Source organism: Podarcis bocagei (genome assembly GCF_964188305.1).
Source record: "Podarcis bocagei genome assembly, chromosome: W".
NCBI lineage: Eukaryota > Metazoa > Chordata > Lepidosauria > Squamata > Lacertidae > Podarcis > Podarcis bocagei.
In genome coordinates, this window is record NC_138131.1 from 9,905,451 (window position 1) to 9,928,973 (window position 23,523).

The 23,523-nt window shown below is 41.3% G+C and overlaps 1 protein-coding gene across 4 annotated transcripts in view; it reads right to left on the reverse strand.

The window, feature by feature from the left end:
- The window catches only part of LOC308577830 (fragile X messenger ribonucleoprotein 1-like), a 201,500-nt gene that overhangs the window by 45,232 nt on the left and 132,745 nt on the right, over positions 1–23,523 (reverse strand). For 3 of the 4 annotated variants that reach the window (XM_081178221.1, XM_081178222.1, XM_081178220.1), the window contains one exon: positions 4,535–4,621. The exons of the other annotated variant lie outside the window; for it this stretch is intronic. In XM_081178221.1, the coding sequence (XP_081034347.1) occupies positions 4,535–4,621 (87 nt within the window). The remainder of the gene's footprint in view (positions 1–4,534; positions 4,622–23,523) is intronic. 4 annotated transcript variants of the gene reach the window in all.

Below are 23,523 nucleotides of genomic sequence, written 5' to 3' on the forward strand. Positions count from 1 at the left end.
CAAAGCATGATGTTACAGATTAAAAAGGTAAAGGTACCCCTGCCCGTACAGGCCAGTCGTGTCCGACGCTAGGGTTGTGCGCCCATCTCACTTAAGAGGCCGGGGGCCAGCGCTGTCCGGAGACACTTCCGGGTCACGTGGCCAGTGTGACGAAGCTGCTCTGGCGAGCCAGCACCAGCGCAGCACACGGAAACGCCGTTTACCTTCCCGCTATAAAGCGGTACCTATTTATCTACTTGCACTTAAGGGTGCTTTCGAACTGCTAGGTGGGCAGGAGCTGGGACCGAAAGATGTGAGCTCACCCCGCCGTGGGGATTCAAACCGCCGACCATACGATTGGCAAGCCCTAGGCACTGTGGTTTTACCCACAGCGCCACCCGCGTCCCTGCGATGTTACAGATTATTCTCATCCAAAAAAGGTCCATACAGGAAAAGATATTATTTGGCTGTCTAAAGAACTTATAATTAGAATTAAAAAATACAGAAAATCTTCCAAGAACCCTATCTGACCATAATCCAATTAAAATGACATTGAAAGGTGAAGGGGAGACACTGTATAGGTGGAAATTAAATGAGAACCTTCTAAGGAAGGAAGAAGTAATTTGGAAAGAATCTGAAATACTAAAAGAGTATTTTGAGCTCAATTTAAATAATGAAATTAACAAAGGAACAGTATAGGACACTAGTAAAGCGGTAGTAAGGGGGTTATTTATCCAACAGAATGTATATTATAGGAAGAAAAGAGAGGAAGAGAAACAAAAATAAATGAAAGAAATGTTAACTCAAGAAAAGAAATTGATGGACAAACCAGGAAATATCACTATTACTTGGCAACTGAAAGTCATCCAGGCACAATTTGCCATGATAATGCGAAATGAAGTTGAGCAAAATATTGAAGCGCTGAAACATAAGCAATTTGAATTGGCAAACAGACCTGGGAAACTCCTAGCATGGCAACTCAAAAGGGGGAGGAAACCAAACACTATAAATAAGATTACAATAGAAGATAGAATAATATTTAATCCAAAGGACATAGGAAATGAATTCCAAAAATATTACACCAAACTGTATAGAAAGGTAGAAGAAAACAAGGAGGCAATATATAGGTATCTCAATAAATGTAATCTCCCAAGCAAATAGAGTATCTAATGAACCAATTCCAATGGCAATTATATCCCCATTGAAGGATGTGATGAATGGAATTCTACAAGGGGAAGAAGGCATACACCACCAGAAAAACTTTAGGCCAATCTCCCTATTAAATAATTATTATAAACTCTATGCAGCAATCTTGGCTAAAAGGCTAAGAGAAATATTGAAGACATTCATCCATGAAGACCAAACAGGCTTTTTACCTGCCAGACAAATAAGGAATAATGTAAGAAATGCAATAAAAATAATTAAATTTATGGGGAAAAGAAATGATAAAGAAGCCACACTGCTCTTCCAAGGTGTGGAAAAGGCATTTCATAACATCTCCTGGATGTTTAGAAAAATGATACTAGAAATTATGGAATTCAGGGAAAATTTTGTAAATGGAATTAAAGCAATCTATCAAAAACAAGGGGTAAACATAAACATCAATGGCAGTGTAACAGGAGAACGTAGTATACAAAAAGGTACAAGGCAGGGATGCCCGTTATCACCGCTGCTATTCATTTTAGTCTAGAAGTTCTTGCTAGAAGAATTAGAGAAAATAATGAAATTATAGGGATTTGAGTGGGCCAAAGGAACTATAAACTAAAAGCGTTTGCGGACGATGTAGTTTTGACATTAAAAAACCCTCTGAAAAGCATCCCGAAGACAATTGAAATTATAACACTGTTTGGAAACCTTGCTGGATTCTATATTAATAAAGAAAAAACAATGGTGATCATCAAAAACATGGAAAAGAAGGCAAAAGAGAATTGGGGGGGGGGACACATCAGGAATCGAAGAGAAGAAAGTAACATATCTATGAGTCTGGCTTGCATCTAACAATTTAAGCCTTATTCAAGATAACTCTAAAAGAATATGGACAGAAATAAGGAAGAATATGAAAAAATGGAACCACATGAATTTATCTAAGATGGGAAGAATAGTGGCAATTAAGATGAACATATTACCAAAAATGATTTTTTTATTTCAATCATTGCCGGTGATCAGTAACACTCATTGTTTTAAACAATGGGAAAAGGACTTAACAAACTTTATATGGTAAGGCAAAAAGCCAAGGATTAAATACAAACCTAGACAACATCTTAAAAAGCAGAGACATTACCTTGCCAACAAAGGTCCGTATAGTTAAAGCTATGGTTTTCCCAGTAGTGATGTATGGAAGTGACAGCTGGACCATAAAGAAGGCTGATCGCTGAAGAATTGATGCTTTTGAATTTTGGTGCTGGAGGACTCTTGAGAGTCCCATGGACTGCAAGATCAAACCTACCAAGTCTTAAGGAAATCAGCCCTGAGTGCTCACTGGAAGGACAGATCCTGAAGCTGAGGCTCCAAGACTTTGGCCACCTCATAAGAAGAGGAGACTCCCTGGAAAAGAGCCTGATGCTGGGAAAGATTGAGGGCACAAGGAGAAGGTGACGACAGAGGATGAGATGGTTGGACAGTGTTCTCGAAGTTACCAACATGAGTTTGACCAAACTGTGGGAGGCAGTGGAAGACAGGAGTGCCTGGCGCGCTCTGGTCCATGGCGTCACGAAGAGTCGGACACAACTAAACAACTAAACAACAACAAAATACAAAATACTAATAGATGAGCAGAATAGAGGGGGTTTCTCACTTCCTGATTTGTGATTGTACTATGAGGCTGCATGGTTAGTGTGGATGAAGGAGTGGGTGGAATTAAAGGACACAGGAACTCTGGATCTGGAGCAATTTAACCTAAGGTTTGGATGGCACAATTATTTGTATTATGAGAAGACCAAAGTAAATAAGGGTTTTTTAACTGTGTGATCAGGAGGAGTGTGTATAATGCTTGGGCAAAACACAGAGAAATGTTAGAAAGGAAGATCTCACATTGGATATCTCCAACGGAGGTGGTTGCAGTAAAAAAAAAGTTGAACATGGAGGTAAACTGGGGAACATATAAAGACTTTAAAAAAGAGAAACGATGGGACTAGTCACAGACTGGTTCCAATACTCCCAAAGAAACGAGATCTGTAAAAGAGATAAAGAAAAAGGATTTGTAGAAAGTGGATCGGAATTTGATAAAATTAATATTGGGGAAATAACAAAAAATAAATAAAAATGAAAGTATACAGTTGTACTTTGACTCCCGTATACCTTGGAAGTCAAACATTCTGGCTCCCGAACGATCGAAAACGGAAAGTGAGTGTTCTGATTTTCTAATGTTCTTTTGGAAGCCGAACATCCGATGGGGCTTCTGCAGCCAATCAGAAGCCACACTTTGGTTTCTGAACGTTTTGGAAGTCGAATGGACTTCCAGAATGGATTCTGTTCGACTTCCGAGGTACGACTGTATAGAACTCTACTTGAATGGGAAACAGAAGATGAATTTGTGAAAGAGGCAAGGATACACTGGGCACCAGATATCGGATATAACATTGAACTTTCAGCATGGGAAAAAATATGGAACAGAACGATAAAATTTTCAGCCTGCTATGCAGAGAACATCTTTAAGATGGTGTATTGATGATATCTGATGCCAATAAGAGAGGATCCAATGTATGTTGGAAACGTTTAGAAAAAGAGGGTTCTCTATATCATATGTGGTGGCAATGTAAGTATGCAACAAAAATTGGGAAATGATAGGAACTCAAAAAGATGTTTAAATTCACCTTCGCTAAAAGACCAGAAGCCTTCTTGCTGGCAATAATTGGGGAAGATATGCCTAAGGAATTATGGAACCTATTTCTATATGCAACCTTGGCCACAAGGATAACTTATGCAAAAAATTGGAAAGAAATGATTGTTCTGACAAAGGAACAATGGTTGCAGAAGTTAATAAAATTTCTCAAGTTAGCAGACTTGACGGCCAAAATAAGAAATTATGAGGAAAAGAAAACAAGAGGCAAGTGGGAGCGGCATCAAGCTTAATTGGGAAGTAGGATAAGTGTATGAGCAACGGTAGACAAGACAAAAGAAAATAAGAGGGAAACGACAAGAGGAGAAAAGAAAAAATGTAAGGAGTTGTAGCAAACCAAGGATACCAATGGAATGGAAGATAAGTTGGGAAGTCTATGTAAGAATAAGGTAAGAGTTGTATAGATGTAATGTGTAAATTGGAAAATCAATAAACAAACAAACAAAAAAGGAAAGTCCTCTCTCACAGGTAGATCTTAACCCTGGGCCCAAGAGTAAGCTAGGCATCTTGAAGAGGTTTGACTTCCTCTAAAACCAGTTTGAGAAAAATATGATAATCACTCAGCATTCAGTTAAGAGTTAAAGAAAAAAAAAAGAACAATTTAACCACGGAATTTGAATTCACTTATAAACTCTGAAAAACCACTTTAAAGCTTTGCTTTAAAGCCAGCTTTTCCACTTTCCCAAAAGGCAACATAGTATGATGCCCTTTCCTCACCTTTAAATAGTTGAGGTGATAATCCAAAAGAACTGTGGCATTCATTATGCTGTCCTTGGTTCCCACGAAGACAAAAGGAACCATTCCCTAGAAATAAAGTTTTGAATCAGAGGTCTTCAGGTGATGCAACTAATGTCACTACATAATGTGTAACTTGATTCCATGCAAATTGCAATTTCATTAGTAAAACAATTCAGAGTAACAATACTAGGAGGGCTTTTTTTTCAGCAGGAAAAACCTCTTTCGGCTGGAACTCACCAGAATTGAGCACCGCCGGCACCTCTTGGGTGCGTTCCAGCACCCCTGTAGTGTTGTGGTGCCATTCCCCGGCACTGAGCTTGGGGCTGCGCAACAGAGAAGGCCAGCGCCGTAAGATGACAGTTTGGGGGGTTTTTGCCATGGCAGTGGGGCAAGTGGGCGAAGGTCCTCCCCTAAAGAAAGGTCAACAAGTTCTGGCGCCTCTTTTTCTGGAAAAAAGCCCTGATTACTAGTAAGCACTATGAATACTCAAACTTTCCAGATGGCAGCCAAGACCTATGTATGTTATAATATTAAGTAGTATAAAATATTACAAGCAAATAAGAAAGTAACACTATCCAAGTGGTTTACATAGAAACTAAGAGTTTTTTCCAACTAAGTTCCGCCCAGAGCAGATCCACTGAAATTAACGGACCATTTCAGTGGGTTCACTTGGAGTATTCAATACAATTATATAAAAATACAACATTTATTCAATAAAATTTCCTGATAAAAACAGCTGAATACATTCTTATTTAGACAAGCCTATCCAGAGGTTTAGAAAGTTTGTATGAGTTTTAATTTGTTTTAGTCTACTCTGTTGTGGTTTTAACATTACCTATGTTTTAAATTATGGTTGTAAATATTTTAGTGATAATTTTTGTAAACCACTTTGAGCTTTTTTCTACAATCAAGTGGTATATAAATTTTATGGAATAAATAAAACAAAATATATCACAAATAAATCCAAGCAGTGTACAAAAGAAAAAAATATTAAGACTCAGAGTTGAGGAAGGTGTGGGTCAATGAAGTTTTAAAAAGTTGATTAAAGGTCAGTACTGTCTCTACCACATGAATTACCTAGGGAGGGGATAACAGAAGGTGGGTACCATCACCGAAAAGGACCACTTCCACATTGTCAGCAAGTATCAATTTGTTGGTTGTGAACTGACCAGTGGGGTCTCTTCAAAAGATCTTAAAATTGAGCGTGATTTGTACCATGGAAGGTGGTCTGCTAGATATCCTAGTCCCAGGTTGTTTACTGCTTTCAATGTCAACAAAAAAACTTTTAATTTCGCTCACAAGCTAACAAGCAACAGCTGCTGATCTCAACTCTGCTTTAATGCCTATAAAGCTAGGTGTCCCACGAACCCCTTTGCAGCTGCAGCTTCTGAATTAGGCAGAAAAGTACCCCACATGAGGCACATTCAATGAGTCAAATCATGTTATCATTCTACAGACCATCATAGACCAAGAGCTAGACCAGATTTATTTACCCTAGAAATGCCAAAAGCGCTGTGGTGGTGGTGTTTTTTGGAAAGCCTACTACCTATACAAACAAAATATGGCAGTCTTAGTAAATATCAGTGGTGGGGGTATGAAATATGATGCCATCAATATGGCCGCCATGTCATTTTCACTTCGAGGCATTGAAACGGCTGTAACTTATCAATGATCTGTCGCAGAGGCTTTATTTTTTAAAAAATCAAGTTAATTTAATAATAACAAAAGCTTGTTATGTCAATATTTTACATAACATCTAAGCTTTCTGTTTTTTTAGTTTCGAACTCCAGAAATGAGTATTTTACCCCACACGTCACTCAGTGTAACTAAAAAATGAGCATAAAGCAGATGAGTAAAATGTATTTATTTACTGAAACACTTAGACTATTATATTTGACTATTATAAATCACAGACTATAATGATTAATGAATCTGAAATCAAATAATGAATATTTTAATGAGTATTATAAATGAATTTTTCACAATCTGCAAAATAATTGTGTGTGTGTGTGTGTATAAATTTTATTTTTCTCATAACAAAATCCAGTATCAATAACATTCATTTTCCAGTGTCCCCCCCCCCCATTGACTTCCCTCAACTTCCATTTCTGGTTTGTTACATAAAATGTTACATTCAGCTGTTTATATATAATATTATTTTGTCAATATGTTAAGTCTTCTTGTTCTTTGTAATTAAAGTTGTATACATTCATTTAAATCCTGCCATTGAGTCCATTTTTGTTGTTGTTTCTGTAAGTATGTTGTAAAAGGTTCCCATTCTTTTCCAAAGTCACTCTTGTCCTTTTCTTGCAATTTGTCCGTTTACTTTGCTAACTCTGTGTAGTTCATCCATTTTTCTTGCCATTGTTCTTTTGATGATCTTTCTCCAGTCTTCCAATTTTGCGCTATTAAAATTCTTGCTGCTGTTGTAGCATACATGAATAATGTCTGTTTCTCTTTTGGAATATTTTTTCCTAGAATGCCTAGCAAAAAAGGTTTTTTTTTAAAAAAACAAATGTTACTTTAAACATTATTTTCAATTTTAAAGCATTTCCCAAAATTTCTTTATAATCTTACAATCCCACCACATATGATAAAATGTACCTTCCCCTTCTTTACATCTCCAACAGTTCTTTTGTTCTGTTTTATATATTTTTGTCAATTTTTTTGATGTGACATACCACCTGTACATCATCTTCATATAGTTCTCTTTAAGCAATATACAAACCGTAAATTTAAAATTCATTTTCCAAAGCCTTATCCAATCTTCAAATTGTATGTTATGACCTACAGTGGTACCTCGGGTTAAGTACTTAATTCGTTCCGGAGGTCTGTTCTTAACCTGAAACTGTTCTTAACCTGAAGCACCACTTTAGCTAATGGGGCCTCCCACTGCTGCCGCGCTGCAGGAGCACAATTTCTGTTCTTATCCTGAAGCAAAGTTCGTAACCTGAAGCACTATTTCTGGGTTAGCGGAGTGTGTAACCTGAAGCGTATGTAACCTGAAGCGTATGTAACCCAAGGTACCACTGTATATCCTGTGCCCACTTAATCATTACCGATTTAACCTCCTCATCTTTAGTTTCCCATTCCAAAAGTATACTATACGTCTTCTTCAGTAATTTAGTATTATCATCTATAATATCCCTTTGGATTTAATTTAATTTAAATTAAAACTGTTTGAACAAATTAAGGATAATGTGAATTGGCTTCAATATTATTTAAGATTGATAAGAGATTATTTAAGATTGAATTATTTAAGATTGATAAGAGAAATGGTTTTGCAACAGAAAAAACCAAATTGGAAACGGAGTTGTTAGACACTAATGTTAAGAATATGTCTAAAATGTATAATTTGTTATTGGAGTGGCACATAAAAGATGAACAAGTTAAATCGGTTATGATTGATTGGGCACAAGATGTGGGACACAATATAATGATGGAAGATTGGGAGAGGCTTTGGAAGAAAGGGGTTAAGTTTACTGCATGTACGATGTTAAAGGAAAATATTATGAAAATGATGTATAGGTGGTACTTGACCCCGGTTAAATTAGCTAAGATTTATCATAACTGTGATAATTTACGCTGGAAATGTAAAGCAAAAGAAGGTACTTTTTATCACATGTGGTGGACCTGTCCCAAGGTAAAAGACTCCTGGGAAAAGATTTATAATGAATTAAAAAAAATATGATGAAATATACATTTGTAAAGAAACCGGAGGCCTTTCTCCTTGGAATATTAGGTTCTGAACTGCCCAAGAAAGATGTAAAGGTATTTTTGTACACCAAAGCTGCTGCACAAATTTTAATAGCCAAAAAATGGAAAACACAAGAACTACCAACTGTGGAAGAATGGCAGATGAAGATGGAAGAAATTTAAAGATTATTTGAGCAAATATTGTAATATTAAAGATTAGTAGTTTCTGTATCAATAGATTCTGATAACTCTTTTCTAATTCTTTGAGATTTTTAACTAACAATTTAGTTTTACTTTTATTTAATTTAAAACCTGCCACCTGTCCAAACTTTTAGATTTTTTCTATTACTCTAGGGAAAGAATTCTTTGGATCTTCAACCATAACAACCAAATCGTCCGCGAAGGCTTTCAATCTTTGTTCACTTTTCTTTATTCTTATTCCTACTACTTCTTTGTCTGCTTTGATATTCCTTGCCAAGACCTCCAGGACCAGAATGAACAAAAGCGGTGATAACAGACATTTGCCTAGTTCCTTTCTGTATTTTACATTGGTTTGTTATCACCTGATTAATAGTTAATTTTGCATTCTGTTCTGAATATATGGCTTGTATTCCCTTATTAAATTTTGCTCCAAATTCCATTTCTTCAAAAACTCTTTTCATGAAGTCCCAATAAACATTATCAAATGCTTTTTCTGCATCTATAAACATCAGAGCTGCTTGCTTTTCATTTCATACTTCCAAGTATTCAATTATGTTAAAAATATTTCTAATATTATCTTTTATTTGTCTACCTGGAAGAAATCCTGCTTGATCTTGATGTATATATTCTTCCCAAGTTTTTTTTTAGCAAGAATATATGTAAACAGTTTGTAATCATTATTTAATAATGAGATAGGCCTATAATTTTTTACTAATGTTATATCTGAATCTTGTTTTGGTATTAATGTTATATAGGCTTCTTTCCATGTTTCCAGGACTTCCCCTGTTTTTAAAACCTCATTCATTATATCCTTTAGGGGAATCACAAGCTGTTCATTTATTTTTTTATAATATTTTGCTGATATTCCATCTGGTCCTGGAGATTTACCTGTCTTTGCTTGATTTATTGCTTCAAATATTTTCTGCAATGTAATTTCGGCATTTAATATTAGCATTTCTACTTTTATTTTTGGGAGATTACTACTTTTTATATATTCTTCCATCAGGGTCTTTTCAGTTCCTTTTTTGTAAAGGTCTGTAAAATACTTAGTAAAGGCTTCCCTTATTTCCCTTGGTTTATCAGTGATCTTGCCATTATGTTTTATCTTATTTATGTAGTTTTTTTGCTCGCTTTTCCTCATTTGCCATGCCAATAATTTCCCTGGCTTGTTGGCATGTTCAAAATACTTTGAAAGAATTAAAAGGATGAAACCAATTTATTTCGTCATTGATCACCATTGAATATTGAATTCGTAACCATTTAAGTGCCTGTTTAATTATCTCATTAGGTTTTTTTATTAATTCTTTTTCTTTCCCTAATATTTCATCTAAAATTTCTTTCTTTTTCTTCTCTCTTGCCTTCTTCTTGATTGAATTTTGTTGGATAAACACTCCCCTCATAACTGCTTTGCTCGCGTCCCACACTGTTTGCAGCCTGGTTCCATTATTAAAATTTAGTTCAAAATAATCTCCCAGGACATTTTTTGCTTTTTCTAACAGAATATTATCATCTAGTAATTCTTCATTCAATCTCCATCTAAAAGTGGATTTATTTTCTTTCTGGATTTCCATTATTATAGGATTATGATCCGACAGTGTTCTGGGATCTTTTTAAAAAAAACATTTTTATTGATTTTCCAATAAAAGCAGCCAATCAACATATCCGAATCATAATCCAATTAAAAATAATAAACTAAAATTTAAAAAACAGCCAATTATAGTCCAAATTGTAATTATTAATTTTTCCAGGCTCCCCATAGTCTGGACCTCTGAAGCATATCTCCAAATCTTCATTCCTGCCTCTTCTCATTGTTTTCATATTTTCTGCCTTCTGATCTTAGCGCTTTAAAGTTCTCCGTCCCTGGCTCTAAGATTCTCAGTCATGTCAGAAATCATATATCCTTTCGTCCGTCGAATATAGCTTTATTTGTGTATATATATTTTTTCAACTGTCTATTTTCCAGTGCAGCTTTCCCTGACTCCATTCCAATTTTCCAATCTGGGCTGTTGTCCAAGCTTTTTCTTTGAGATTTGATTTTCCAATCCGGGCTGTTGTCCAAGTCTATTGTCTGAAGTTTAATGATGAAGCAACTCCCAAGTTGTTAAATCATTCCAATCCGGGCTGTTGTCCAAGCTTTTTCTTTGAGATTTAATAACATAGTTGCGTCCACACTGTTATTACTGTAAATTGTTGAGCATACTGTTTGCAATAATGCAATGTAAATGAGCTGTATTCCACAGATATAAGTCATTTGGCGATCAATCAGCCTCTCGGAGACCACAGCCTCTCTAGAGCCTCCGGGCCCTAGAGGGGGGGCTGCTAGACATCCATCAGCCTTCTCTCTCACTCATAATGAAAAACTTCTGCAAACAGCTGCACTATACAGTATGTTATCTCTAGGCATTACAAAGTCAGCCAGCAAATGTTTCCTGCTTCTCTCGAAAAGGGAGAGATTCTCATTTTTCCATGCTGCGTCATATTAACAAACACTATCTTCTTTCTTCTTTTATCTTTATCAAGTCTTTCAAGTCTAAGTAAAGCTGCAGAGTTAAATAATTATAAATAGAAGTCTATCTGTACTCTCGTTAAAAAAAATTAAGTTTCTTAATGAGGCTTAGAATTGAAAACCAATTGTAGATGTTAAGAAGAGAAAAAAGACATACCAAACACCTCCGTAATCCACACGCCATGATGAGAACCTCTTTGAAGTCCGAGCTTAAACACCAGGAACTGTACAGTTCTGGAGGTTTTCCCTTAGTCTTCTTCAGTCCAGGCTAGTCTGTTTATCATCCAAATCCAATCATTTTATCAAGCAAATATTTCCGGCTATGAGAATGGCATCGGAGAGTGCCAGCCGTGTCATGCTCTGGGACCCAGTGTCCTGCCACTTGCACCTCGATGCAAACTGACAATCTCGGACAATCTGTGGGTCTGTGAGACAATCCTCCCCCACCCTGGGGAGTATGCCAGGGCTAATTACCCCCATATCAGCCCTGAATTACCGGCACGGCTGGGATCCGATCGTATGGGAGTCAGCCATTTCCCACAGCTGGAAAGAGGAAGCCCTGACAATGTTCTGGGATCTATTTCAATTTGTTTGAACTTTTAGTTCTAATTCTTTTGAAATCCAAACCGGATCCAGTCGGGCACTACAGTGGTACCTCGGGTTAAGTACTTAATTCATTCCGGAGGTCTGTTCTTAACCTGAAACTGTTCTTAACCTGAAGCACCACTTTAGCTAATGGGGCTTCCCGCTGCCGCTGCACCGTCACCGCACAATTTCTGTTCTCATCCTGAAGCAAAGTTCTTAACCCGAGGTACTATTTCTGGGTTAGCAGAGTCTGTAACCTGAAGCGTATGTAACCCGAGGTACCACTGTACTACATGAGAGAAGAAAGTGAACTGTTAGTCAAACAAATGTTTTACTCTCCAGATATCTATTAGCTTCAATGTCTCTGTCATGTCAAAAAAAGTTTTGGGTAGCCTACCTTCTTTGGTATCTTTTTTCCTAATTGTTCTATCCATCTCTAATGATGGTACCCCATTTAAAGGTAAAGGTACCTCTGACCGTTAGGTCCAGTCGCGGATGACTCTGGGATTGCGGCGCTCATCTCACTCTATAGGCCAAGAAGCTGGCGTTTCTCCGCAGCTTCCGGGTCATGTGGCCAGCATAACTAAGCCGCTTCTGGTGAACCAGAGCAGTGCACAGAAACCCCATTTAAGTCTCCCATTATCTTCTCATCTGCAAACTCCAGAAGATCTGTTTCCAATTTTTGAAAGAACTTTGATCTATTTTCATTTGGTGTGTATATTCCTACCAATAATATCTTTTCTCCTTGGACTATAATTTGTACCACTAGAATTCTCCTTTTGTCGTCTTTTTGGATTAGTTTGGGTTCAAGTGCAGGCTTAATATAAACTATTACACCACGTCTTTTAGCATTATTATTTTAGCATTTTATTAACCAAACTCTTTAATGGTTTTTTGCTACGTGTGTTTCCTGAAGACGAATTATATCTACGATTTGTTTATGAATTACATGTTCAATCCTGTTTCTTTTTGCTTCCTTATTCAATCCATTCACATTTCAACTCAGTTCTTTAAGATTTGCCATTATCATTTTTGCTTAAAAAACCTGTTTCTCCGCCTACTGCTCCCTCCAGATGTTTCAAGGCCTCCCTTTGCTGATCAAGGGGGCTTTTCGAATCTCTTGTCCCATCTCTGAACTCAGGGTCCCTGCCATGTTTTTCCATAAATTCATGGACCTGACTCTCCGTCACCAGCCTGTATCTTTTCTTTCTGTAGGTAAAGGAAATTCCTTCTGGAAATTCCCATTTGTATTTTATATCACTTTTTCTAAGGACTGTTGTCAGGATCTTGTACCTCTGTCTCCTAATTCTTAATTTAAAGGGGACTTCCGGAAATATGTCAACCTTTTTACCCTCAACCTGCAGACCTTCGTAATATTTTTTGAAGGACTGCATCCTCCACTCTTTTTGTAACAAAGGTTACTAAGACGTCTGCAGGCTGTCTTCTTTCTCGACGCTCTTGTCCTAAACCCATCCAATCTGCCAAGATCTTGCTCAAGTACATGGCAAGGCTTTGCTCTTTTTAATTTTCTGGTAATCAAACCGTGTTAGCGTTCTGCTTTAATTGTAGAAGCAGCAACTGTTCTTTCAGTTCATTCTGTCTGTTAAGAGAGGCCCCCCCACGGCCCCTTGTTCTGTTTTAATGTCCTCCACCTGGCCCGCTGACTTTTCCAATTTCTCAATTTTGACTTCTAAAGAATTCACTTTTTCATCTAATTTGTCAAATTTCTGTGAGAGCACATCAGTATTTTTCTCAGTGTCAGCTTTTACTTCCCTGGTTAATTTCTGCATTGACTGATCCATTCCCCTTTTAAATTCTGCAAAATGTAAAGCCATTAAGTTCTGAAAAGTCAGATTTAGCCATTTTTTCCTGTATCCTCCTGAGCAGAGACCCTTCTCTTGTCTCCAGATTTCTGTCTTGTTGCCACAGTCGATTTCTGTTTACTTTTTCCCATAATTTTTCTGTTGTTTAGTCGTGTCCGACTCTTCGTGACCCCATGGTCCAGAGCACGCCAGGCACTTCTGTCTTCCACTGCCTCCCGCAGTTTGGTCAAACTCATGCTGGTAGCTTCGAAGACACTATCCAACCATCTCGTCCTCTGTCGTCCCCTTCTCCTTGTGCCCTCCATCTTTCCCAACATCAGGGTCTTTTCCAGGGAGTCTTCTCTTCTCATGAGGTGGCCAAAGTATTGGAGCCTCAGCTTCAGGATCTGTCCTTCCAGTGAGCACTCAGGGCTGATTTCCTTCAGAATGGATAGGTTTGATCTTCTTGCAGTCCATGGGACTCTCAAGAGTCTCCTCCAGCACCATAATAATAATAATAATTTATTATTTGTACCCCGCCCATCTGGCTGGGTTTCCCCAGCCACTCTGGGCGGCTTCCACAGAAACCAAAAAACACTAAAATATCATACATTAAAAGCTTCCCTGAATAGGGCCGCCTTAAGATGTTTTCTGAATGTCAGGTAGTTGTCCATCACCTTGACATCCGATGGGAGGGCATTCCACAGGGCGGGCGCCACCACCGAAAAGGCCCTCTGCCTGGTTCCCTGTAGCTTCGCTTCTCGCAATGAGGGAACCGCCAGAAGGCCCTCGGCGCTGGACCTCAGCGTCCGGGCAGAACGATGGGGGTGGAGACGCTCCTTCAGGTATACTGGGCCGAAGCCGTTTAGGGCTTTAAAGGTCAACACCAACACTTTGAATTGTGCTCGGAAACGTACTGGGAGCCAATGTAGGTCTTTCAAGACCGGTGTTATGTGGTCTCGGCGGCCGCCCCCAGTCACCAGTCTAGCTGCCGCATTCTGGATTAGTTGTAGTTTCCATAATTCAAAAGCATCAAGTCTTCAGCGATCAGCCTTCTTTATGGTCCAGCTCTCACTTCCATACATCACTACTAGGAAAACCATAGCTTTTACTATACGGACCTTTGTTGGCAAAGTGATGTCTCTGCATTTTAAGATGCTGTTCGTCATTGTTTTTCTCCCAAGAAGCAGGCGTCTTTTAATTTCGTGGCTGCTGTCACCATCTGCAGTGATCATGGAGCCCAAGAAACTAAAATCTCTCACTGCCTCCATTTCTTCCCCTTCTATTTGCCAGGAGGTGATGGGACCAGTGGCCATGATCTTCATTTTTTTGATGTTGAGCTTCAGACCATATTTTGCACTCTCCTCTTTCACCCTCAATAAAAGTTTCTTTAATTCCTCCTCACTTTCTGCCATCAAGGTTGTGTCATCTGCATATCTGAGGTTGTTGATATTCCGGCGATCTTAATTCCGGCTAGGGATTCATCCAGCCCAGCCTTTCGCATGATGAATTCTGCATATAAGTTAAATAAGCAGGGAGACAATATACAGCCTTGTCATACTCCTTTCCCAATTTTGAACCAATCAGTTGTTCCATATCCAGTTCTAACTGTAGCTTCTTGTCCCACATAGAGATTTCTCAGGAGACAGATGAGGTGATCAGGCACTCCCATTTCTTTAAGAACTTGCCATAGTTTGCTGTTGTCGACACAGTCAAAGGCTTTTGCATAGTCAATGAAGCAGAAGTAAATGTCTTTCTGGAACTCTCTAGCTTTCTCCATAATCCAGCGCATGTTTGCAATTTGGTCTCTGGTTTCTCTGCCTCTTCTAAATCCAGCTTGCACTTCTGGGAGTTCTCGTTCCACATACTGCTTGAGCCTTCCTTGTAGAATTTTAAGCATAACCTTGCTAGCGTGTGAAATGAGTGCAATTGTGCGGTAGTTGGAGCATTCTTTGGCACTGCCCTTCTTTGGGATTGGGATGTAGACTGATCTTCTCCAATCCTCTGGCCACTGCTGAATTTTCCAAACTTGCTGGCAGGGCTGCCTGGGAGTGGGCCTCAGCCAATAGAATGGCTGGGGCAGGTTCCACAGGAGGGAATGTATTGGGACACCCGATCTCGGTGATCACGGGCCGGAGGAGGAGTTATGCTAAGACCAGATCATGTCATTACTGAGGAGGAAGGTTTAGTGGTTGTTTGAGGAATATCCCTGCCTCCAGGTCTGGTCCTGACCGGAAGGATACTGGAATCAGCAAGGGAAACCCACATGAGCTGAAAGTGTTGCTGTGCAATGCCAGGTCAATGATGAATAAAACCACTGCCATCCACGACCTGATTGCGGATGGGGGATTTGACCTGGCATGTGTGACAGAGACCTGGTTGGATGAGGCAGATGGGCCTGTCCTTGCCGCTGCTTGCCCACCAGGTTTCTCTTACGCACAGCAACCCAGGTCATGTGGGCGGGGAGGGTGGGTTGCAGTGATTTTCAGGAAGTCATTAGTCTGCACCAGGCGTCCTATTGGGAAGACCCAGTTCTCTGAGTGCATGTGCTGGAAGTTGGGCAATAGGGGCAGTACAGGATTCCTATTGGTGTACCGACCTCCCTGCTGCACCAAGGATTCCCTGCCCGAGCTGCTTCAGTTTCATGGCGGATATGCTCCTGGAGACACCTAGCTTGGTTGTCCTGGGGGATTTTAACATCCATGCCGACACGACCTTACAAGGGGCCGCTCGGGACTTCGTGGAAAGCATGGCCTCCATGGGGCTGTCCCTGAATAAGTTTGGCCCAACTCATAGCCGCGGACATGCCTTAGACTTGGTGTTTACCTCTACGGATGTTGGTGATCTGACATTAACTAAAAGCGAAACAAAAGAAGTGCCATGGTCAGATCACTTCCTGGTGCAACTGGACTTCTCCACGACCCTTCCCCTCTGCAGGGAGGTGGGACCGATTCAGATGGTCCGCCCCCCCGCCACTTAATGGATCCAATTGGCTTCCAGAGAGTGGTAGGGGGATTTATCCCAAGTTGATGGCCTTTCAGCTGATTCCCTGGTGGCCCGCTGGAATGCGGAGTGAACCAGGGCTATTGACTGTCTGGCTCCGAAGCGCCCTCTCCCATTGCATGGAGCCCGGACAGCCCCGTGGTTTTCCCCGGAGCTGAGGATGATGAAACAATCGTTGAGACGGCTAGAGCGCCGGTGGCGGAAAACTCATTCTGAATCAGACCGGACACGGGCTAGAGATCAACGTTGAGCCTACCAAGTGGCAATGGCAACGGCGAAGAGGGCCTTCTTCACCGCCTCCATTGCATCTGCAGAAAACAGCAGCAGGAGACTTTTTCATAAAGGCTCTTCCGCAATCTATCGGAACCACCTGCACCACCGGGGCCTGGTAGGGACCCCAAGATCTCCTGCAATGCTTTTGCAAAGTTTTTTGCAGATAAAGTCGCTCAGATTCAGAAGGAGGTAGACTCCACCGTGGGAGCAGGGCCAGGGTGGGAGAGTGCTAGAGTTCTGTCTAGTCCTGTTACATGGGATCAATTCCAATCTGTTACCTCCGAGGATGTGGACAGGCGGCTTGGACAAGTGAAACCGACCACCTGTCTCCTTGATCCTTGTCCATCCTGGCTGATAAAAGCTAGCCGGGAAGGGCTGGGCGATGGGCTCTGCGGGGTGGTGAATGCTTCCCTCTCTGAGGGAGCCTTCCCAGACCCGTTGAAAGAGGCGGTCATTAAACCGCTTCTTTTTTAAAAAAACACATCTTTAGACCCAGCCAATTTGGCCAACTATTGCCCAGTCTCAAATTTACCATTCTTGGGCAAGGTGATTGAGTGGGTGGTTGCCAAACAACTCCAAGCACGCCTGGAGGATGCGGACCATTTGGATCCCTTCCAATCGGGATTCAGGCCTCACCATGGGACTGAAACTGCCTTGGTCGCGCTGGTTGATGATCTCCGGCAGGCTAGGGACAAAGGTGAGAGCTGTTTCCTAGTTCTGCTGGATCTCTCAGCGGCCTTTGACACCATCGACCATAACATCCTTCTGGACTGCCTAGAGGGGCTGGGAGCTGGGGGCACTGTTATACGGTGGTTCCGCTCCTTTCTCCTGGGCCGTGTCCAGAAAGTGGGGGGGGGTGAGTGTTCAGACCCCTGGGCTCTCACTTGTGGGGTGCCTCAGCGTTCTGTCCCCATGCTTTTCAACATCTACATGCAGCTGCTGGGAGAGATCATCAGGGGGTTTGGGCTGGGTGTTCATCAGTATGCAGATGACACCCAGCTCTACCTCTCCTTTAAATCAGAACCAGTGAAGGCGGTGAAGATCCTGTGTGAGTGCTTGGAGGCTGTTGGAGGATGGATGGCGGCTAACAGATTGAGGTTGAATCCTGACAAGACAGATGTACGCAGGCTAAGACCCTACCTGCACGTGGATTGTCTTGCCAGAGTGGTGCATGCTGTAGTTATCTCCCGCTTGGACTACTGCAACGCGCTCTACGTGGGGCTACCTTTGAGGGTGACCCGGAAACTGCAATTAATCCAGAATGCGGCAGCTAGACTGGTGACTGGGGGTGGCACCCGGGACCACATAACACCGGTTCTGAGAGATCTGCATTGGCAGATGTCAAACAATAAACAACTATTTTACTTTTAACAGGCAACTGAAGGCAGCCCTCTTTAGGGAAGTTTTTAATGTTTGATGCTGTACTGTTTTTAATATTCAGTTGGGAGCCGCCTAGAGTGGCTGGGGAAACCCAGCCAGATGGGCGGGGTATAAATAATTTATTATTATTATTATATTATTATTATTATTATTATTAAGTGTAGCAGCTTAACAGCATCATCTTTTAAAATTTTAAATAGTTCAGCTGAAATGTCATCACTTCCACTGGCCTTGTTATTAGCAGTGCTTTCTAAGGCCCATTTGACTTCACTCTCCAGGATGTCTGGCTCAAGGTCAGCAACCACACTGCCTGGGGTGTACGAGACATCCATATCTTTCTGGTATAATTCTTCTGTGTATTCTTGCCACCTCTTCTTGATGCCTTCTGCTTCTGTTAGATCCTTACCACTTTTGTCCTTTATTATGGTAATCTTTGTACAAAATTTTCCTTTCATATCTCCAATTTTCTTGAACAGATCTCTGGTTCTTCCCATTCTGTTGTTTTCCTCTATTTCTTTGCATTGCTCGTTTAAGAAGGCCTTCTTGTCTCTCCTTGCTATTTTTTGGAAATCTGCATTCAATTTCCTGTATCTTTCACTATCTTCCTCGCATTTTGCTTGCCTTCTCTCCCCCGCTATTTGTAAGGCCTCGTTGGACAGTTTTCCATCATAGCTGTTCTCAAAACAATTACTTCAGCCCCCCCCCCCAACTTCAAGGTCAGAGCTACTTACTCTTATCTCTTTCCCACTGAAAGGTTCAGAGTTGGAAAATTCCACTTCCAAGCCTTCCAGTAACTTCACCTCTTTGCCTCCCAAAGCCCTGACACCTCTTAATACATAAAAAAATGTAAAGCTATTTAAAAATACGAAGTTAAAATTGTTTAAGAATATCAACCAGTAACAGCCAATAAAAAAAATGAAAAAGCAAGAAAAACAGAAATAGAAAGAAACATAAAGGGGAGGAGGGAGAAAACCAGCAAGATGTTGGCATCACCTAGTAAACGGGTGGTTACTTAGAGTTAACTGTTGAAGAACTTTAGTCAATGTGGGTAGACGGAATAAGTTTTTCTTTGGGATCCAATTTTCTATATAATATTGTATTCGAAATATGTTCCAGCTATATTCCAAATAAGCTCGATATATTTTATAATCCAAAAGCGACCATATAAAAATGGCAATTGTAATCCAAATGTTATTATTGTTATTATAAGCCAGTGAGTGGCAAGGTCCAGTCCTTATAATTATAATTTCAAGTGCAATGCCCTGGTCTTCATTTAATGTAAATATGGAAAAAACCACTATACAGCTTCCTCCTTCCAAGTCAACGCCGCACTCTTCCAGGCACTCTGTCTCCCTGGGGTTACTCTCCAAGTCCAACAGAGTGTTCTCCTGCCAAGCTTCGGTTGTACATGCAAAATTCCAGGGTCCTTTTAACTTGTTCCAAGACTGTTTGCCAAGTCTCTATATCTTAAACCAGCACAGAGCTTGCCTGCTCACTCAGCCTTCCACTCACAGAGATCACAAAAATCTTCCATCCAAGTTCCAAAAGGCAATAGCTGAAATTCAGTCAAAATTATTAAATCCCACAGAACTGGAGTCTCTGGATGCTTGTCAGAGTACAGCTTAAAGTTGTAAAAGATGCTCTAATGGCTATATAAAGGCTCTTCCGCAATTTAGCGGACCCACCTGCTACATTGGGGCCCAGCACGGGCCGAATGATCTCCTGCAATGATTTTGCAAAGTTTTTTTTGCAGATAAAGCTGCTCAGATTCGGGAAGAGGTAGACTCCACCGTGGGAGCAGGGCCGGGGTGGGAGAGTGCTAGAGTCCTGTCTAGTCAAGTTGCGCGGGATCAATTCCAATCTGTTCCCTCCGAGGATGTGGACAGGCTGCTTGGATTAGTGAAACCAACCACCTGTCTCCTTGATCCTTGCCTATCCTGGCTGATAAAAGCTAGCTGGGAAGGACTGGGCGATGGGCTCTGCGGGGTGGTTAAAGCTTTCCTCTGCGAGGGAGCCTTCCCAGACCCACTGAAAGAGGCGGTTATCAAACCGCTTCTTAAAAAAACATCTTTAGATGCGGCCAATATGGCCAACTATCGCCCAGTCTCAAATCTTCCATTCTTGGGCAAGGTGATTGAGAGAGTGGTTACTGAACAACTCCAGGCACGCCTGGAAGTAGCTGACCATTTGGATCCCTTCCAGTTGGGATTCATGCCTCATCATGGGACTGAAACTGCCTTGGTCGCACTGGCCAATGATCTCTGGCGGGCTAGGGACAAAGGTGAGAGCTGTTTCCTAGTTCTGCTGGATCGCTCAGCGGCTTTTGACACCATTGACCATAACATCCTTCTGGACTGCCTAGACGGGCTGGGAGCGGGGGGCACTGTTATACAGTGGTTCCGCTCCTTCCTCCTGGGCTGTTTTCAGAAAGTGGGGGGGATGAGTGTTCAGACCCCTGGGCTCTCACTTGTGGGGAGCCTCAGGGTTCTGTCCCCTCCCCCATGCTTTTCAACATCTACATGCAGCCGCTGGGAGAGATCATCGGGGGGTTTGGGCTGGGTGTTCATCAGTATGCGGAAGATACCCAGCTCTACCTCTCTTTCAAATCGGAAACAGTGAAGGCAGTAAAGGTCCTGTGTGAGTGTCTGGAGGCGGTTGGAGGATGGATGGCGGCTAACGGATTGAAGTTGAATCCTGACAAAACAGAAGTACTGTTTTTGGGGGACAGGAGATGGGTGGGTGTGGAGAACTCCCTGGTCCTGAATGGGGTAACTGTGCCCCTGAAGGACCAGCCTGGGAGTCATTCTGGACTCACAGCTGTCCATGGAGGTGCAGGTCAATTCTGTGTCCAGGGCAGCTGTTTATCAGCTCCATCTGGTATGCAGGCTGAGACCCTACCTGCCAGCAACCTGTCTTGCCAGAGTGGTGAATGCTCTAGTTATCTCTCGCTTGGACTACTGCAATGCGCTCTATGTGGGGCTACCTTTGAAGGTGACCCGGAAACTACAACTAATCCAGAAGGTAGCAGCTAGACTGGTGACTGGGAGCGGCCGCCGAGACCATATAACACTGGTCTTGAAAGACCTACACTGGCTCCCAGTATGTTTCCGAGCACAATTCAAAGTGATGGTGTTGACCTTTAAAGCCCTAAACGGCCTCAGTCCAGTATACCTGAAGGAGCGTCTCCACCTCCATCGTTCTGCCCGGACACTGAGGTCCAGCGCTGAGGGCCTTCTGGAGGTTCCCTCCCTGCGAGAAGCCAAGTTACAGGGAACCAGGCAGAGGGCCTTCTTGGTAGTGGCACCCGCCCTATGGAACGCCCTCCCACCAGATGTCAAAGAGAAAATTAACTACTAAACATTTAGAAGACATCTGAAGGCAGCCCAGTTTAGGGAAGCTTTTAATGTTTAATAGGTTATTGTGTTTTAGTGTTTTGTTGGAAGCCGCCCAGAGTGGCTGGGGAAACCAAGCCAGATGGGCGGGCGGGGTATAAACAAATTATTATTATTATCATCATCATCATCATCATTATCATCATCATCTCATCTCTCATTCACAAATCTCTGCTTGCAGAGCCTGTCATTCAGAAAACGGAAGTTGATTTCCTATTTAGTTTCCATCTTCTCCAAATTAATTTTAAAGTCCAAATTTATTAAATAAAATATCTAAAAGATTTTGGCATTGATTACCTTGTTTGGAAAATCAGCTGCTTTTGGTGGTGACTTGTGGCTTCAGCTACTGGACTGCGATATCACCGTGAATGGACTCAAGCCGCTTCCCGCTCCCCCCCCCTCGCAGACGTCTTTAACAGGACGAACCGCTTCACGCCGCAATCCCACTTCCCAGGCAGACTGGAAGTCCTCTATCTGCCAAATAATTGTTAATAGTCTTTCGGTTCTCTTAGTCATCACTTTCATTGCTGTCACTACTGTATGCATCCTCTTCTTCACTTTCTAAGCCTTCATCATTTACCACATCAAGGTACTCAGGGCACATAGGTTCTTCAAGCCACTGAATTTTGTAATTCCCATTACATAAATACCACCCATGTTTCACCAGATCAATTCCGTGGTATGTGCTGGTTAGCTTTCTTCCATATTAGTGCAACAGCATTGCTTTAACTTTTCACAAATAGCAGCTCTTGACAGGGGAAGAAGAGTGGGATCAATACTTTGAATCTTCTGTAAAGGTTGTCGCTGCAGCACATTTTATTTTGAACAAATTGTATATTGCTTGTGTGACTGATGTGTAAACAGACTGTCTATACAGGGCACACACGTATTGCTCAGCACCAGTAAATAACTCATTTGTGAGTTCCACTTCCTCTCCTACACTTGCAAAAAACTTCGTATTTGTTGTACATTATCCTGAAAGGTTTAATCTTTCCTTGTCTAGTGAAAGATGCAGTAAAGTCCGATCCAGCAAATGCATGGAAGCCAGGTAGTGCCAAAGCCAAATCATTACCAAGATCTTCTGCAATACTGGTAACATCTATAAAATGTCTTGTGTTATTTGTTGCTAATCCACTTTCCATCCACACACTACAGTTCTGGAAGTGCCTTTGATGGCACACCAGAAATGAACCTATGCTGTCAATTCTCGTAGTAGTAGTAGTAGTAGTAGTAGTAGTTGTTTAGTCATTTAGTCGTGTCCGACTCTTCATGACCCCATGGACCAGAGCATGCCAGGCACTCCTGTCTTCTACTGCCTCCCGCAATTTGGTCAGACTCATGTTTGTAGCTTCGAGAACACTATCCAACCATCTCGTCCTCTGTCGTCCCCTTCTCCTTGTGCCCTCCATCTTTCCCAACATCAGGGTCTTTTCCAGGGAGTCTTCTCTTCTCATGAGGCGGCCAAAGTATATTCTCGTAGTAGACCAGTATAAAGTAAGCTTATGTGCTGCTTACTTTATACTGGTCTACTTTGATGGTACACCAGCATAACAAGAATGTCCATGTCATTGGCTCGAATGACAATTTTTCTTTTTGAGTTATGTTGCTGAGCTATGTATTGGATATGGGAAATTATGCATGTATCAGCTTCCTGGTGATGACACTTAAGTTCAGGAATTTGTATGCAGTTCATAACAGTGTTTTGTCTTTTGTGTTGATAGCATGTATCTTCAGTGGCAACGTACAGTGTTCTTTCACCCAGAATATTTATGTACTTATCCTTTTTCCATTCATTTTTCCATTCATTGCAAATGAAAGCAACGAGAGAGGACTTAAATGAATTTTTCAGCAAGACCTCTTGAGGGTTTTTTGTTTTTTTTTGAGCTTTCTGTTCTGGTCCTGTCACTATTATGTTGCCCAATAATGCTGGCCCATAGTGATTGCCATGTTCAGTATATTTTATGCTAGGAGTCATGTACGTATCACAAATCAGGTGAACCTCTTCGGTGGATGTGATGCAAATGTTTTCTAGTAATTTGTATGCTACATCTCCATAGGTTGTAGGAAACTTCATGCTATATATCATGCTATGTACTATACAGGGCACACACGTATTGCTATGTACCATAA